Source organism: Diabrotica virgifera, chromosome 3 (assembly GCF_917563875.1).
Source record: "Diabrotica virgifera virgifera chromosome 3, PGI_DIABVI_V3a".
Lineage (NCBI taxonomy): Eukaryota > Metazoa > Arthropoda > Insecta > Coleoptera > Chrysomelidae > Diabrotica > Diabrotica virgifera.
In genome coordinates this window covers 153,501,232-153,519,556 of record NC_065445.1, presented here as the reverse complement: position 1 = coordinate 153,519,556, position 18,325 = coordinate 153,501,232, and the positions used below count along the sequence as shown (strand labels likewise).

General features: G+C 32.4%; 1 protein-coding gene across 2 annotated transcripts in view; it reads left to right on the top strand.

Annotated features, from left to right (window-relative positions):
* The first annotated feature begins 335 nt into the window (after positions 1-335).
* LOC114342228 (zinc finger CCCH domain-containing protein 13) overlaps positions 336-18,325 on the top strand; it is a 158,488-nt gene continuing 140,498 nt past the window's right edge. Inside the window, exons 1-3 of one of the 2 annotated variants that reach the window (XM_028293017.2) lie at positions 336-599; positions 8,386-8,681; positions 8,739-8,970. In XM_028293017.2, coding sequence (XP_028148818.1) covers positions 485-599; positions 8,386-8,681; positions 8,739-8,970 — 643 coding nt within the window. In that variant the 5' untranslated portion in view covers positions 336-484. The remainder of the gene's footprint in view (positions 600-8,385; positions 8,682-8,738; positions 8,971-18,325) is intronic. The other variant, XM_028293018.2, reaches the window with a different exon arrangement.

Below are 18,325 nucleotides of genomic sequence, written 5' to 3'. Positions count from 1 at the left end.
CTTTGCCGAACTTGCACGGTCCCAATATTCACACTGAATGTCATTATAGATTCTCGATACAATGTGTTAGAAGGAGATGCAGCAAACCAGTCTCTGAGATCTTGTCGTCAGGAAGCGCGGAAGGTAAGCTCCCTCTATGTTAATATATATCTCTATGGTAGATATACGGCTTTTCATCGATTGTCATTTGTTTCGAGCTTCTGTCATATGTTGAATAATCTGTGTATAATATTAATATACACGGATTATACGACATATGACAGAAGCTCGAAACAAATGACTGTGAATGAAAAGCCCTATTGTATATTATGTGACACATGACAGAAGCTCGAAACAAATGACAAATGACAATCGATGAAAAGCCCTGTGTTGTGTTGTAATTTCTAAATCCAAAAAGTGGATAGAAAATAGAAAAGTGAAACGCTTGTAAATATGGTAACTACAACCGCTCTAAGTACGTTTGTTATATTTATTTGTAAAGAAAATGTCTAAAATCAAGCGTAAGATAACTGTGAATTTGAGTACAAAAGGCAAAAGCGGCGTCCTGAAGACAAGACCTAGTGTATTTGAAAGACTTGGGACCAAAGCAACAAATACAGGTATTTCTTTTTATTATATTTATTTTCTAGCTGTTATCTCATATTTTCTTCTTTTCCTGTTCAGGGATCACTGTTGCTTACCTTTCTTTGCCACTCGCTCAGTGGCGTAGCGATAAATCCGGGGGCCCTGGGGCAAGTCCACTCACGGGGCCCCTACTACAAAAAAAATTTCAGCTTGCTTTTGGGTGAATACAGATTTTTTAATTGATTTTATTTTTTTTTTTCTTTTTCCATTATTTTAATGTGCTTAACTAATTTCTAAAGTTTGGCGGCCTATTTTAGAAACACCATGTAAAATTTTATTTTAAATGTGTTAGGACGTTGACTGAGGACTCTTTATTTATTTACACAATTTTTATAAGGAATTTTAAACATAATTACTCCATGTTTAGTTTTTCTTTTTATTTAGTTTTGTTGTTATAAAAGTAAATTTTAATTGTTGTAACTTGAAAATTTGTAACTTGTAATTTTGTAACTTGTTGAATTTGAAAAGTGTGATAGTTTGGAAAATAAACTAATTGTTTAAAAAATGGATACATTGCTATTCTTACCTGATTCGGATTGAGTAGGTTGATTAACTGTTTCACAAAGATCTTGGTTTGAGAAGTGGAAGCAGTTAACCAAGCATTTAAATTTTTTGAACTTCGTGCAGCTTCATCGTCTTTTCGTTTTTTCTCTTTGCGTTTCTGAGACCCACTTTCATAAGTTCGCTTCATACTCAGTTTATTAAAACTATTTACAAACTATACACAGATAACACTAAATAAACGCTAAAACATGCACACACAGACTACAGCAGAGACAGGAGTGTTGACGAACTGATTACTGACTACGTACTGAGAACAATAGACACAAGGTCATTCGCTCTTCGCCACTAGGGCTGCGATCCCCTCCCCACCCACTACCTGCCAGGCAGCCACTCGCCACAAATTAAAAATTCTGCAAGTTCTTATAAACAAAAAATAGTTTACAATTTCGCCGGTAAAGCTTTTTTACGACACAATCAACGATTAAAAATAAGATTTTTGCCATTTTGTGCCATATTTTTATGTTCTGAGCAGGCAAACAGTCACACTAATTGCGTACTTAATTACGTATTTGCGACGAAGTTGATGGGATCCTTGAAGGGCAATGGAAAAATCCCAGAAAATTTAGTAAGTAATACCGGGAAAATAGTAATAGATATTTTGTTTAAAAGAACATTCTGAACACGTACGTATATTTAGTTTTCCAAAATTCGAGAAGTACATAAACTAGACAATGACCCTCCTTTTTTCCCAGGAGTCTCGCGGGGCCCTTACCTCGGGGGGCCCCGGTGGGCCCGGTGGATTCCTACGCCACTGCACTCACTTCTGTCTCTCCTGTCTTTTTCGTCTAAATCTTTTTCTCTCAAGTTCTCTACCCTACATCCTTCCATCGTCTCATTTTTCCTCTACCTCTCCTTCCATCAACTTCTAACAGCTCTACCTTTTGTCCCATATAGTTTTTATTTCTAGGTCTAATGTGACTAAATCATTGCAGTCCTTGTCCTTGAATCTTTTTTTAGACTAGTCACCCTGGTCCTCTCCCTAATCAAGTCAGCGAACAGTGTCTGTTCTAGTCTTACCCAGCATCTGTTGTAATATTTTCATTTTGGTTACCTCCATCTTTCCATCTTCTTTTCTTGAATCTCCTTTATAGACCACACTTCACTGCTGTACACTGATGCAGATCTCTAATGTTATATCATATCAAATAATAACCATTTTAATGCTAAATTATCTTAACAATTAACTGCATTACGAGACAAATAGATCTCATACACTAAAGGTAGGCTACATCAACAATATGTCGAAAATGATCTCATCTTGAGAAAGGTGTATTTTTCTCATTTTCCAAAAGATTCTTATTGGAATATATTTAGTTATAACATTGCAGCTTCAAAATCATACAACCCAAATAGATGTGCCACACTGCTAATTGAGAATTATTTTTGTAATATGATAAGAAATCCGGAAATAGGAGACACCAGCGATTCATGCCGCACTGATAAAAAATGGGACAAGAATCTGCATGTCTAAAAATTATTTGTATTGTGTCTTAATTTAGTCAAAAAAGTGTACCATGCTAAATACATACATAGATGGAAGCCAAAGTTCAGAAAGTTGGAAACTACATATTAAAAATTTAAGAAATGATAGATAGAGAGACATTATCCAGTCCATATCACCACAAACTTGGGAAGGATACTTTGAAGATTTACTAACAGGGACAAGAGAGCCCTTCAAACAGCTACAATTCAACTGTATACAAGGCGTTAGGTTGATAGGATCACCAATCAGAGTAAATGAGAGAGATGACGAAACCATATGCAAACAGTTAAAGAATGGCAAAGGCAAATCACTTGGCCCAGGAAATGTAGCTCCGGAACTCATCTAATATGAACCTAAAGTTCTAATTAAGCGGCTAAGACAACTTTTTTAGGAATTCGTAAATAAGCATGAAATACCTAAATAAATAAAAAGGGAGATACAGTAGACTCCCATAAGTTCGGCCTCGGTTAGTTCGGTCTCCGCTTAGTCTGGCCTGCTCTCTGAAGGACCATTAGTCACACACTTTGCACATCAAAAATCATTAGAAAAGAAAATTCAGAAAAAATTACTGACTTTTTTTAAGTGTTTAAGAAGCCAAACCACCAATGTGCAATAATATTTTTAAATTTTATTAGGCCTAGAGTTGTGTAAGTATTGTTTTATAGTATTTTTGTCACGGTCTATCTTTTCATATATTATGTTAAATATATGTCGAGAGACTTCCTCTGTGTTGTCTTCTACTTAATGTACAAGTGTTTTGTTTTTGCTAGATCCATACAAACAATAAATGGGAATTTTTTAGATAAGCATCGGTTAGTTCGGCCACTTTTAAGTTCGGCCTAGGGTCCGGTCCCGAGGTGGCCGAAACTACGGGAGTCTACTGTAAATCAAAACCTGAAAACTATAGAAGAATTGCAGTCACTAATAGTATCAGCAGAATATATGGGAAACTTATAAAAAATCGAATAGAAGAAGAACACCAAGATATGGAAGATGAAGAACAGACTGGTTTTTGCACAGGTAGATCCACAATAGATCATGTTTTCTCCATTACTCAGATAATTTCAAAGAACAGGCTGGTTTTTGCGCAGGTCGATCCACAATAAATAATTTTTTTTCTCCATTACTCAGATAATTGAAAAGAAAGTTGCTTGTGGCCAAGAAGTCCATCTGATGTTTGTAGACCTTCGAAAAGCATATGATACTGTCCCGCTAGTTAAATTATGGGAGGCACTAGCGAAAACAAATGTAACTATAGAATTGGTTGAAGCGGTAAAAACATTGTGCTACCAATAAACAACATATGACACCTTATAGCACCTGGAAATCTTATAACACCTGGATTCACAGTAACTAAAGGACTAAGGCAAGGATGCTGTATCTCACCAACACTATTCAAAATATACCTCGAAGCAGCGCTCAATAAATGGAAGAAAAAATGTACTAATATGGGCATGCCACTAAGGCTTTATACAAGTTGTGCTTTGGGGATGACCAGGTGATCATCGGACAGGCATCAACCTTTACAAAGCATAGGTTGTGTTAAAAAACAAACCAACATTAAAATTATATAAAATTCAATTAAATTAGTAGCTTAAGTTATAGTAATGTTCAAAATCTCAACTGATGTCTTAAATGTTGTAGATATTCCAAATAACTCTAAACTATTGCTGTGCTCATTGGCAGTTGGTAAAATTCTTGTAATGGGTTCATTTTGACCATAATTTGTAGTGTGGAATGAAATGTTGAAAATCTCAGTGTTACGAGTTCTTCTAGTATTAACATTAAAACTTATTAAACTTAGTAACTCTGGATCTTGAACATATCCATTTATAATCTTAAAAAGGAAACATAAGTCCGCTTCAAATGTTGCAACTGGTAGATATGGGAAATTATCAGTATAAACCTATAAATTTGCATTACATTACGATATTTTCCACCTTCATACATTAGCTTAAGAACTAGTTGACTTCAGTCATAATTATTATAGGTATGATTTCAAAAAACATTTTATTTTAATTTCCCATATTAGAACAAATGGTTGAATAAATTAAGACAGATGATTAAAAAACATTAATTAGTGGCCATTTTAATTATAAATGAAACTAATAATAAACATAACTCAACTAAAATATTTTGCTAAACATCATACATATTTTTATGACTGAAATCTAGAGCTAATGTCTAAAGGTGGGAAATATCGTAATGTAATGTTAATTTATAGGTTTACACTGATAATTTCCCACCTCTACTAGTTTCATCTCTTTCTATTTCACAACTTATTAGGTTTTCCATCTTTTGCGTTATTTTGCCGGTTATTAGCACAGTCATCACTGATATATATTTGTGTTTTTTTTATCTTCTTCTTCTTCAGGTGCCATCTTCACTATGGAGGTTGGCAATCATCATAGCTATTTTAATTTTTGAGGCAGTAGCTCTAAATAGTTGTTTTGAACTGCATCCAAACCATTCTCTCAGGTTCTTCAGCCATGAAATTCGTCTTCTTCTGATGCTTCTTCTGCCATCTATCTTTCCTTGCATTATGAGTCGCAGGATGCAATACTTCTCGCCCCGCATCACATGTCCGAGATACTGTAGTTTTCTTTCTTTAATTGTAAGTTCAACTTCCTTCTCTTTACCTATTCTTCTCAGTATTACGTTGTTCGTAACTCCATCTACCCAGGAAACCCTCATAATTCTTCTATAAGTCCACATTTCAAAGGCGTTAAGTCGTTTCATTGTCTCTACATTTAACGTCCATGATTCCACTCCATAGTATAGTACACTGTATATGTAACATTTTGTTAGGCGTACTTTAAGCACTAAGACTTTGATTTCTTATTTATTTATTTATTTATTTATTTATTTTATTTATTTATTATACGGGATAACCCCATTAACAGAAAAATTACAGTTAAATATTAATACATTTCCAAAAGGTAATAATAAATTCAATGTGTTAAATATGACTTAATTAATCTAAAAAATAGAGAATTAGAAAAGTATAAAAACACTGAAAAATTTCATATGTCACAAAAATTAATATATAACATAAATATTGACTACAAAAAAAAATATACAACATACAAACATAACACTTAAGAGTATAAAAATAACATCACAGAGTAAGAGATCTTTTTAATTGATTTAGAGTTATATTAAATAAATCAAGTTCGTAATTATTTAACAATCCCATATACCTATCAAGTGGGTTGTGAACGCCATACAATGTTCTATGGAAAGGTATTTTAAACATATTGTGGTAACGGAGAGCTTGATAAGGAACATTAAAATTAATCTGACTTAAAAGATTGGGAGAATCTATAAGTCCATTTATGATCCTAAAAATGAAAACAGCACCTGCTATGTCACGGCGTACCTTAAGTGGAGGTAGGGACAACTGTTGTTCAAGAAAAGAATAATCGTGATTGACAATGATAGTTTGTGTATAGTAAGCACATGATCTCAAGAATCTATGTTGTATTCTCTCGATAGTATCAATATGAGTCTGGAAATAGGGTGACCAAACCACAAAACTGTACTCCAAGAGGGACCTTACTAAGCTACAGTAAACAAGCCTAGTAGATTCAATAGAGAAGAATTTGCAATTTCTTGTAACAAATCCCAAAAGTTTAGCTGCCTTCACAGATACAGCATTTATATGCTCCACAAAAGAAAGCTTCTCATCCAAAACAACACCCAAATCCCTAACGGAAGATACATATTCAAGTGGCTGATTATTAATGATGTAATATGTTTCAATTCTACTGACTTTCCGAAAGAAGCTTATAAAACAGCATTTCCTGGCATTCAAGAAAAGTTTGTTTCGAACACACCACTCCTGCAGTCTATCAAGATCCTCCTGCAACAACGCCTGGTCCAACAAACCATCCACTGGTCTCCAGAATTTCAGATCATCAGCTAGCATTAAGCACTTACTATTCAAAAAGCAATTATTTATATCATTAACAAAGATGATAAATAGAAGCGGAGAAGTATGGCCACCCTGAGCAACTCCGGAGCTTACTGTAATAATGTCAGATAAATAGCTACCAATCTTCACTCGTTGAGTACGCCCCGATGAGGAGTTCTTAATCCACTCGACAAAGTTAACATCAAAACCCACAGACACCAGCTTTTCCAAGAGTATTTGGTGATCAACACGATCAAACGCTTTCGAAAAATCCGTGTATATGGCATCTATCTGTTTACGATCCTCCATTTGACACAATAAGTCAGACTGATACTCGACCAAGTTCGTCGCAGCAGACCTTTTTATGCGAAAGCCATGCTGCGAATCGGAAATTAATCCGTTACACAACCAAGAAAGCTGCTTGGCCACCAGGCTGTCAAAAAGCTTGGGTATTGCAGACTGAATGCATATGCTGCGATAATTTTCAATGTTATCCTTTTGCCCATTTTTATATACAGGTATAACGTAGCTCTCCTTCCAAGCAGCCGGAAACATAGATGTCGCTAAAGACCTGTTAAACAGTAAATGCAAAGGTATGACTAGAGTACAGACACACTTTTTCAAAAGATAATTAGGCACACCATCAGGACCAGCTGACAGCTTATTGGGAAGATCACTTATACTGTCAAAAATTTCAATTATGGATATCGCAGCAGGTCTAATACATGTACTTACATTGCTACCCTCAGGGTAGCAGGGCACCCGGAGCTGACCATTATTAGGCAAGTAAACAGTTTGAAAGAACTTCTTAAATAAATTTGCTATATCTTGACTGTTAGATGCTGATTGGTCTAAATAAAATAAAGAGCTCGGTAAGCTATGAGTAGATCGCTTGTCATTAATGAACTTCCAAAATGATTTAGGGTTATTTTTTAAGCTAATGTCTACTCCACCCATATAGCCACTAAAGCATGTATCAGACAAACGCTTACACTCAGCCCTAAGGCGAGAAAACCTAACATATTCAGCATCAGACTGACTTCTCATGTACATAGAGTGGGCACGTTTTTTCTCCTGCGTTAAATTCCTGAGTTCGTGGGAAAACCATTTAGGGAAGGTAGATGTTCTGAATCTTTTTAATGGTACAAACAATGCTATCCCCGTCAACAGAACATCATAGAACAAACCCACAGAATTATCAACACCCTCAACCAGACAGTTCTGCCAATCTATGGATGCAAGGAAGTTATTGAGTTCAGCGTAGTTTCCATTTACAAAATCATAAAAAAATTCATCATATTTTAAATTTTTTGAATCAGTTAAATCTAAGTTTAAAAAACAGCAGTGTAGTCATTATTTTCTGATATAAGTGTTCCTAGGTAAGTGTACTTTTTTACTCTTTCGGTCTGCTGGCCCTCTACTATCAAGATTTCGTTAGTATTATGGTTGTTTTTACTAATTTTCATAAACTTCGTCTTTTTGATATTGAGAGAGAGTCCGTACTCCCTACTACACCTTACTATTTTACTCATGAGTCTTTCCAGGTCTTGTAAACTATCGGCTATTATTACTGTATCATCTGCATATCTGATGTTGTTAACTAAGACTCCATTTACTCTTATGTTGACTGTTTCATCTTCCAGAGTTTCTCGCATTACTTCTTCAGAATAAGCGTTAAATAATATGAGGTGATAGTATGCAGTCTTGCTTGACTCCTCTTTTTATTTCCATTTTTTCAAATGTTTTCTTTTTCAATTCTTACTATTCGCTGATTGTAATAGAGGTGTGTTATTTTTTATAGGAAAAGAATATTGCCATCCCTGGGCCCAGAGTGGCTCTTGCCCATATGGCAAAGGCTGCAAATATTCCAGCACTCACACTCTTATAAGTCCATCAAAGCAGAGAGCAGCCAAAACACAGAGAAGGCATGTAAAAGATGGACATAAGAGATCACAACATGAAGAGTGGGATCAGTGGGACCCAGATGAACTGGAAGATGCAGATCCAGATGATCTAGAGAGAAAAAGACAAGAGTTGCAGAGAGAACTTGAACTGCAAATGAAGATGGAGAGCAAAGCCAAGAAAAAAGAAAAGAAGGTAAAAAGTAATAGAACATTTAAAGGGAAAGTTAATATTTTTATTTTATTTTTATAGAAAGAAAGCAGTCCAAGTACTGATACTTCTAGTACTACTACAGATTCTTCAACTTCAAGTGATGATTCAAGTAGCACAAGCTCTAGCTCTGCTGAAGCAAGAAGGAGGAAATTGAAAAAGATAAAGACTAAAAGGAGTAGCTCCACTTCTTCCGAGGAAAGAGGTAGAAGTAAACACAAGTCAAAAATCAAGAGAACATCTAAATCAACAATAAGGGATAAATCAAAAAAAGGTAAGAAATTATTGGTAGTTGAATTGAATACCTTAGTGGAAAGGGGATTATGTGATACTAGGACTAAGGCCTATCCTAGGAAGGGATGAAAATGAATAGGAGAGGTTTATGAAGCGTTTGTAATTTGCTACCTCAGGGGTAATTGGTAGTGGTAACATTTGAATTTTTGAATGAAGTATGTGAATTTGGGACCTTTCTGGATTGATACCATCCTTTTCTTTACACAAACCTGATGAAAATAACAGAGGATCCGATATAAAGTCGATTTGCACCAATCTGTTTAATGGATAAAAATTATTGGATATGTAATTTAGCATGTTAACAATTAAAGGGCTTAATGTGAAACAATGACAAGCCACGCATGAGTTCAAAAAGAGTTAGTGTTATTTTTGGTTAAAGTAATAGTATACAAGCCACTAACAAATTATCTCAGCCCTTTGTTAATAGATGGCCCGATAAATCTATGGTCACACTATTGCATTGGCTTAGTTTGTACTAGTATCTACTCGGCATAATGACAAGCCACATCAAAATGGCGAACATAGGCGGAAGCGTTTCGGATAATTATTGAGTTCTGACGATTCTAGAAAGAAAAATAGTAAAGTTGACTTGACATTCGCTGACAGTGACCGTGACCCTAACTATGTACAATCTAGAAGTGACTTAAGTAATGAAAATACAGCGATATGTAATTTTTTCCTAAATGTGGCTTGTCACATTACCATTCAAGATTAATGTAGTGGCTTATGACGTGGCTTGTTATATTATTGCATTTGGTTGTAGGATAATGAACAAGGTCCATCAATAAAAAGGACAAAACCAAACACACCCGTCAAAAATTGCAACAAGTTGATGGAGACAAAGAAATAAACACTGTTTAATACCTATAGGGTTGAAACCACCCCGAACTCAGTCAATAATAGAAAATTCTGAATCTACATATATGTATATCTAAAATTTGGGTATTTATTATTAACCTTTAACTACACGCGCTGGCGTATTTTGTACGCCAGATATAAGAATTCTACTGCAAATATATTTAAAAATTTAATTTTTTACCTTGTTTATGTCTCTAACCTATCAGTGGAATGTGCTTTACAATTTGGTTTTAGTTTCGTTATAATCGGCGTTCTGGGCAGATCGTAATTTACAGTTTATTATTTGTTGTTTCCGGTGGTGCACAATATGCGCCACGATTATATTAATATAAGTAGTAATATAAGTACATATTTCTATTGTTTTTTAGTCATTATGGCACAAAATATATTTTTCTATATAAACAATACTTTTTCTCCCGTAAAAAATCACATTTCAAAAAATTTTTTATTAGCAATTTTATTTATCATGGAATCCAATTATTCCGTCATTCCAGTTATAAATCCCAATTGGCTTACTGAGAAGGAGCTCCAAGTTTTCACTGATGCCAAATAAGCTTTATAACAAACAACTAAGTGTATTTTTTCAAAAAAAAACTAAACAAATCCGCTGTTATTGTGTATTTTCTTGTGGTGTATAAAGTATGCCACGCGTGTAGTTATGTCATAACTTGATGCGCGGGTAGTTAAAGGTTAATGGAATAATGTAACAAGCCACATTTTTTTTTAAATAAAGGCTGTTTCTTCTCGAGTTTCAAGTAATTTGATTAATATTGTTGTCAACTATAGTCTCATAGGCCATAGGGCATGATGCATCGAAATATCTAAACTAAAACAATAAAAGTTGTTGGATTTTTTAATATTATTTTTAACATTCAAAGTCAGATATCTCACTTTTGCCTTTTTGAGGCTTGTCATTGTTTCACATTAAGCCCTTCAATTACAAAAAACAAGGGCTGCCCGATCTAATCTTGTTCTAACTATAATTAATTAATAATTAAAAAATGACATTTTTTTATGAATTTAAAAAAAAATTCGACCCCGGCAGATATTTTTTCAGATTTTTTGAATCATTTTAAACAAAAAAGGTCTTTTGTAATTTTTCTCTAAAGTGGACCGTTCTCGAGTTATAAACAATTTAAAACTAAAAAAAAGAACGAAAGATGACAATTTTCAAGGCTCAAAAACACAAGTAAAAAATATCATTTTTGTAATCATCAATTAAATAAAAATAAATTCAAGTTCAAACCTTTTTCTATCAGGTCTCGATACGAATTTTAGCCATGTTTTATTCTAAAACATATTTTTTTAATTGTTAATGAGGAAGGTTTCTTATGGGGAGACGGGGATTAACAATTAAAAAACAATGTTTCAGAATGAAATAAGTCCAAAAAACATATCAAGAACTGATAGAATAAGGTTTGAACTTGAATTTAGGTACTTCGTAATTTCAAAAATGATATTCTATACTTATGTTTTTGAGCCTTGAAAATCGCCATCTTTCGTTCTTTTTTCAGTTTTAAATTGTTTATAACTAGAATACTAGAAAACGATCAAGTGAAGAATTACAAAAGACCATTTTTGTTTAGAATGACCTAAAGAATCTGAACACCTTTTGGTTAGAATTCATATCCCATGTATTCTTGAAATCAGTTTGTTTCATTGTAACGATTGATGTTTAAATTTCTGAACATTTTGACACATCGCACCCGACTTCAATAGTGCCATAATTCTAAAAAAAAAATGGGAAATATCTTTTTTTATCCAACACATTCCTTTAGGCTTTGCTTCATTGTGGAATAGTGTCATATAATTTTAATATATGGTTTTTGCTGTAGATCTTAAAGAAAAAAAATTGATATTGTGCCGATGTGTGCTTTTGCCCTGGGGATGAGTTTCACCCCTTCTCGGGGGTGAAAAACACACGTTCAAAATAAGTCAGAAATTCGATAAACTGACTAATTCTAAGCAACTTTTATTCTATAGAGTTTTTTCCCTAGGTCAATACTTTTCGAGTTATTTGCGAGTGAATATGTTCATTTTTCATAAAAAAAAACGTGAAAACTCATTACAACTTTTTTAAAGTGTTTAAAAAAAGCTTTATTTCTGTTTTTTTTTTAATGATTCTAGCATCAAATGTAAGCCAGTTACGCTCAAAATACAGTTGGTCCCTTTTGTTTTCGCAAAAAAAAAAATCGGGAAAATCACCCCTTAATTAGCAATTTATATGAAATTAATGGTTACCACTTTACAAGTTGCTTTACTTATGTTGTGTTTATATGATCTGTAAGTTTCATCGATTCAACGTGCTTATTTTTTAAAAAAATTTGGTTTTAAAATTTTTAATTTTGAAAAAATACTTTTTTTCAAAATAACTTAAAAATTATTAGAGTTACCAAAGATCTCAAACAGTAAAAAAAGTTTTCTTTGCTTTTCTGAATGTCTTGTATTTCTTTTTGTTTTTTATAAAACAAAAGTAAAGCTTTTTTAAACACTTTAAAAAAGTTGTAATGAGTTTTCCCCAAAAAGTGCTTCATTTTTTGGTTATTTCACGTTAAAATATTCGATTTGGAATTTAATGAATATGCTACCTATTTTTCAATAGCTATAACTTTGCTTTTACTAGGTCTAGGGATCTAATACACACACTATTTGTTTCACTTTTTTACAGGGTATATTTTTCTAATAATATTTTTTTCGACAAAATACTTACTTTTTGAGTTATTTGAGAAAAACCATCTAAAAACGTGGTTATTTTGTTGAAAAATGAACATATTCACTCCAAATGCTATAGGACAAAAATTGCTTAAAATTAGTCAGTTTATCCATTTCCGGACTTATTTTGGACGTATATTTTTTCACCACCAAAAATGGGTGAAACTCACCCCCAGGGTAAAAGCACACATCGGCACAATATTACTTTTTTTGAAATGTTAGCTATGCGTATACCAATTTTCATGTCAATCCAAGCGGCTCTTTAAAATTTAGAGGTTTTGCAATATGTTATCGTTAGCGAACGTACTATTTATGGATTTATGTCGAGAGCGGATGTGTGATGGATACCGTTCATTTTTAAATATTGCCCCAACATGGGAATGCATTTGTTAGCCAAGAAAAATTATTCAAGTAAAACTTGTGATATGACAGGTTGAAACGCCCTAACCCTCGAATTTTGAATATGGGTGCTTTATCATATTTTAAGGTGAATTTCATGGTAAAGCACTGTCAATAACTAAAAATAAATACTAGCATTAGATGGCTATACACATAATCAACACGAGTGCAGAATTGGCTTAACTTAAATAAGGAAGTTGCAGAGAAAAAAATGAAGAGTTCACATATCTTGTTTTTGCTCTCCTGAAAAGTTTGCGATTTCATGGTTATGTCACTGATGAAGTCTAGGTGCGACATGTTCTTCACATTTAAAACCTGGATAATTAAGTTGAAACAATGAAAAGATTATGAGCATTTCTTGAATTTTATTAATTTTATTGTTTCGTCCAACAACAAATTGTTATGATTGTTGGGGTCTGGATATCCAGCTGCTGATGTCTTACATTTTCCTAACTGTTAGAATATCTTCTTTTTCTTTTTGTATAGACATGACTGTGTTTGTTTTTTTTCAATTTACCTCTAGTAAGTTGTCGTTCCATCGTTTTCGTGGTCTTGCCACTGATCGTCTTCCTATTGGGGAATCGTCTCTGGCTGTCCTTACTACTCTATTTGTTGTCATTCGGTTTATGTGGTCATTCCATTCTATTCTTCTGTTTCTTACCCAGTTATTAATGTTATCCACCTTGCATGTCTGTCGTATATCTGTACTTCTAGCTCTGTCCCATAGAGTCTTACCATCGATTTTTCGAAGGGTTTTCATCTCCGCTGTTTCGAACAATCTTTTTGTCCTCTCTGTCGGGTCGTGTTTCTGCCGCCTATGTCATTATTGGTCTGATGACTGTTTTGTAAATTCTGCCTTTCATTTCTTTTCCGATATTTTTATTTCTCCATATTATGTCATTCAGGCAACCTGCGGCTCTGTTTGCTCTATTCACTTGATCTTCCACTTCTGTTTCGAGCCTTCCGTAGCTAGATAGTGTAATGCCTAGGTATTTAAACTCCATCACTTGTTCTATTATCTGACCTTCCAGCTCCAATTTACATCTTTTTGGATCTGCTGTTATAATCACGCATTTTGTCTTTTCTGGGGAAATTATATATATATATATATATATATATATATATATATATATATATATATATATATATATATATATATATATATATATATATATATATATATATAGTTTTTAACAACTTAAAATAAAATAAACAGATACCTATTTAATGTCTTATTGACATTAATTGAGTGTCTTTCTGGCATTAATCAAATTTAGAACTAAATTAATAAATCAAAATTTTTCATTAGAAATTGTAAAAATTAAAACATTGAAATTTGGAAACGATTAAAATAAGGATATTTTTATATAATTATGTTTTGTGGAAATGTTAAATTAATGAACTAACCTCACGTTGTAAGTTTTTGTGCTTTTTTATACAATGTTCTTTTATCTTTAATTTCATTGTATTTATAATTATATACTCATTTTAGCTAATCTTGACGAAGCAAATAAATTTTGCGAAAGCTCGATTGTAACAAAGAGTTTCTCTCATCCTGCCCCTTACACTGACTGCAACCTCAATAAAAACTTGTATCTACATATTGTCAGTCAATAATACCAAACTACTTTATAGTAGTATATATATATATATATAGTTTATATATATATATATATATATATATATATAAAATGAATAATTTTGGGGAATGCAGTCAATGTGTTTTGGGCTGATTAAAAGAGAAACACTTTGAACTTTTGTCGAGCTTTCGGACAATTTATTTCCTTTATCAAGACAATCTAAAAATACAAATGTTTAAATTTAGATGAAAACTAGAAAAATAACAACTTACTGCTCGTGGTTTACAAAATAACTAACATACTTATTAAAAACATAAAAATTCTTTCTAAAAAATATAAATTGTAAACGTAAATTAATTTTGAAATATGTCAAAAGGACATTAATCAAATGTAGTTAGACTACTTTAATAACTCGATAGATTGGGAAAGAAGTTAGCTAACAGTGTATAAAATAATGATATAAAGATATAAGCAAATTTGAAGTTATAATTATTAGTAAAAAAAAAAAACTGATAGTAATGTAAAACAAGTTGATTTAGAATGTTATAAATATTTTTCTTTTGATACTATTTAGTGAAATTTTAAAATTAATAAGATCAAATTGTTTATAAAATGCATAAATTAGTAATATCAGATCTCAAAATTAAAGTCAAAGTTAGTAAATTACAGTCAAAGTTAGTTAGTCAAAGCCAAAATGTTATTATAAATAATGCATTATTTATAATAAAATTTATGCATTTTATAAACAATTTGATCTTATTAATTTTTAAAATATCACTAAATAGTATCAAAAGAAAAATATTTATAACATTCTAAATCAACTTGTTTTACATTACTATCAGTTTTTTTTTTTTACTAATAATTATAACTTCAAATTTGCTTATATCTTTATATCATTATTTTATACACTGTTAGCTAACTTCTTTCCCAATCTATCGAGTTATTAAAGTAGTCTAACTACATTTGATTAATGTCCTTTTGACATATTTCAAAATTAATTTACGTTTACAATTTATATTTTTTAGAAAGAATTTTTATGTTTTTAATAAGTATGTTAGTTATTTTGTAAACCACGAGCAGTAAGTTGTTATTTTTCTAGTTTTCATCTAAATTTAAACATTTGTATTTTTAGATTGTCTTGATAAAGGAAATAAATTGTCCGAAAGCTCGACAAAAGTTCAAAGTGTTTCTCTTTTAATCAGCCCAAAACACATTGACTGCATTCCCCAAAATTATTCATTTTGTATTATTAACAGTCACTACATATTAATAATCATATATATATATATATATATATATATATATATATATATATATATATATATATATATATATATATATATATATATATATATATATATATATATATGAATTAAATGAAAAGATTTCTCTGGTATACAGAAGAAATCTTTTCCGTAGCGGACGCGAAAATGTAAATTTCAGTCTTCATAAAAGACGATGAACGACAAAAGACACCTCTTTGTGTCACAGATTTGTCTACAAAGCCACGTTATTCGCTACACATTCGTCAATAACGGAGAAGAACCGTGATATGAAAGGAAACGGCGATTGCATTTTATTTCACTTCGACCACCACCGATATTCTACACGACGTGTTTCGAGCTCATGTCAAGCTCTCGTCAGGAACATCTAGGTGGATGGTCGAGGTGTAAGAAAATGCTTTTGGCCTTTCTGGTAATAATAAAATAACCAGACTTCAGTACACTTGGTACGACATCTATATGAATTAAATGAAAAGATTTCTCTGGTATACAGAAGAAATCTTTTCCGTAGCGGACGCGAAAATGTAAATTTCAAAGTCTTCATAAAAGACGATGAACGACAAAAGACACCTCTTTGTGTCACAGATTTGTCTACAAAGCCACGTTATTCGCTACACATTCGTCAATAACGGAGAAGAACCGTGATATGAAAGGAAACGGCGATTGCATTTTATTTCACTTCGACCACCACCGATATTCTACACGACGTGTTTCGAGCTCATGTCAAGCTCTCGTCAGGAACATCTAGGTGGATGGTCGAGGTGTAAGAAAATGCTTTTGGCCTTTCTGGTAATAATAAAATAACCAGACTTCAGTACACTTGGCCACGAATAACGTGGCTTTGTAGACAAATCTGTGACACAAAGAGGTGTCTTTTGTCGTTCATCGTCTTTTATGAAGACTTTGAAATTTACATTTTCGCGTCCGCTACGGAAAAGATTTCTTCTGTATACCAGAGAAATCTTTTCATTTAATTCATATAGATGTCGTACCAAGTGTACTGAAGTCTGGTTATTTTATTATTACCAGAAAGGCCAAAAGCATTTTCTTACACCTCGACCATCCACCTAGATGTTCCTGACGAGAGCTTGACATGAGCTCGAAACACGTCGTGTAGAATATCGGTGGTGGTCGAAGTGAAATAAAATGCAATCGCCGTTTCCTTTCATATATATATATATATATATATATATATATATATATATATATATATATATATATATATATATATATATATATATATATATATATATATATATATATATATATATATATATATTGATACATGTATCCATGTGACTTCCAAAGTAGATTCTAGTAATACGTTGTTACTTCATATATACCGTTATGACTTCCTATTTCGGAAGTCACAACGTTTTGCCTATATTTTTACGAATTTGGCTACTAGACGTATCAGAAGGCTTATATTAAAAATTTCGCTGGAAGTCATATCGTATCTAACATACTCATAAGATCAGATTTTAGTTCGACGGTATATCACCAGCGCTAGTGTCGCTCCCGTGCTGCTATACAGGTTATGTACACAACGCGTAGCGTCTTCGGTATACCACACCGCTCGGTGTGACTTCCGTTTTTTGGCAACCCTGTGTAACGGTTTCCAGACATTTATCTGTTGTAGATTCGCGGTCCTAATCGTACTTAGTGTTTTGTGTGCCTTTTGTTTTTAAACATGAATAATAGCAGATCTGCTTTACTTTTAAAGTTAGCCTTAAATGAAGGTACAATAAGTGATTATATATCTCTATAATTATATATTTTCTGCACTTATTTTAATCTATAATATTTACTTACCTATTTACTTATATAAATTCATTTTTCTCGTGTTTTTGTTTACTTCCTTTTTTACAATGAACTTCTAATTTAATCTACACTCACCGGTACGAAAAACGGGCACCCCAAAAAAATGGGTAATTTTTGATGTCTCGTATCTCCCAAACCTGTTGTCCGATTTAAGTATTTTTTTTAATATGTTATAGCCTTATTCTTTAACAATATAGCTATGATAATATTGTTGATAGACAGGTAAATTTTCATTGTATGCCGGGTGTACCAATCAAACTGGGTTTTTTTCTCAATTTTCACAACACCCTGTGGAATATTCTAGACTTTATAAAATATTTAAATTAAAGCCTAACTATAGCTCCAGGTTTTATTAACATTCTGTTTTTTTATTCATTCGCTTACGTTGGATAATAAAAAAGTTAAGGACTTTAACAACTAGCCATGTTCTTTATCGATACAGGTGTTTCTAAATATAAGTGCGACGAAATTTAAGGGGTAATTTCTGCATGAAAAAATAATGATCGTTTGGCAAAAGAATTTTATATTTGCAAGCATTTGGAGACATAGCTTTATCAAGTAAACGATCATTATTTTTTCATGCAGAATTACCCCTTAAAGTTTGTCGCACTTATTTAGAAACACCATGTATTGATAAAGAACATGTTTAGTTGTTAAAGTCCCTAACTTTTTTATTATCCAA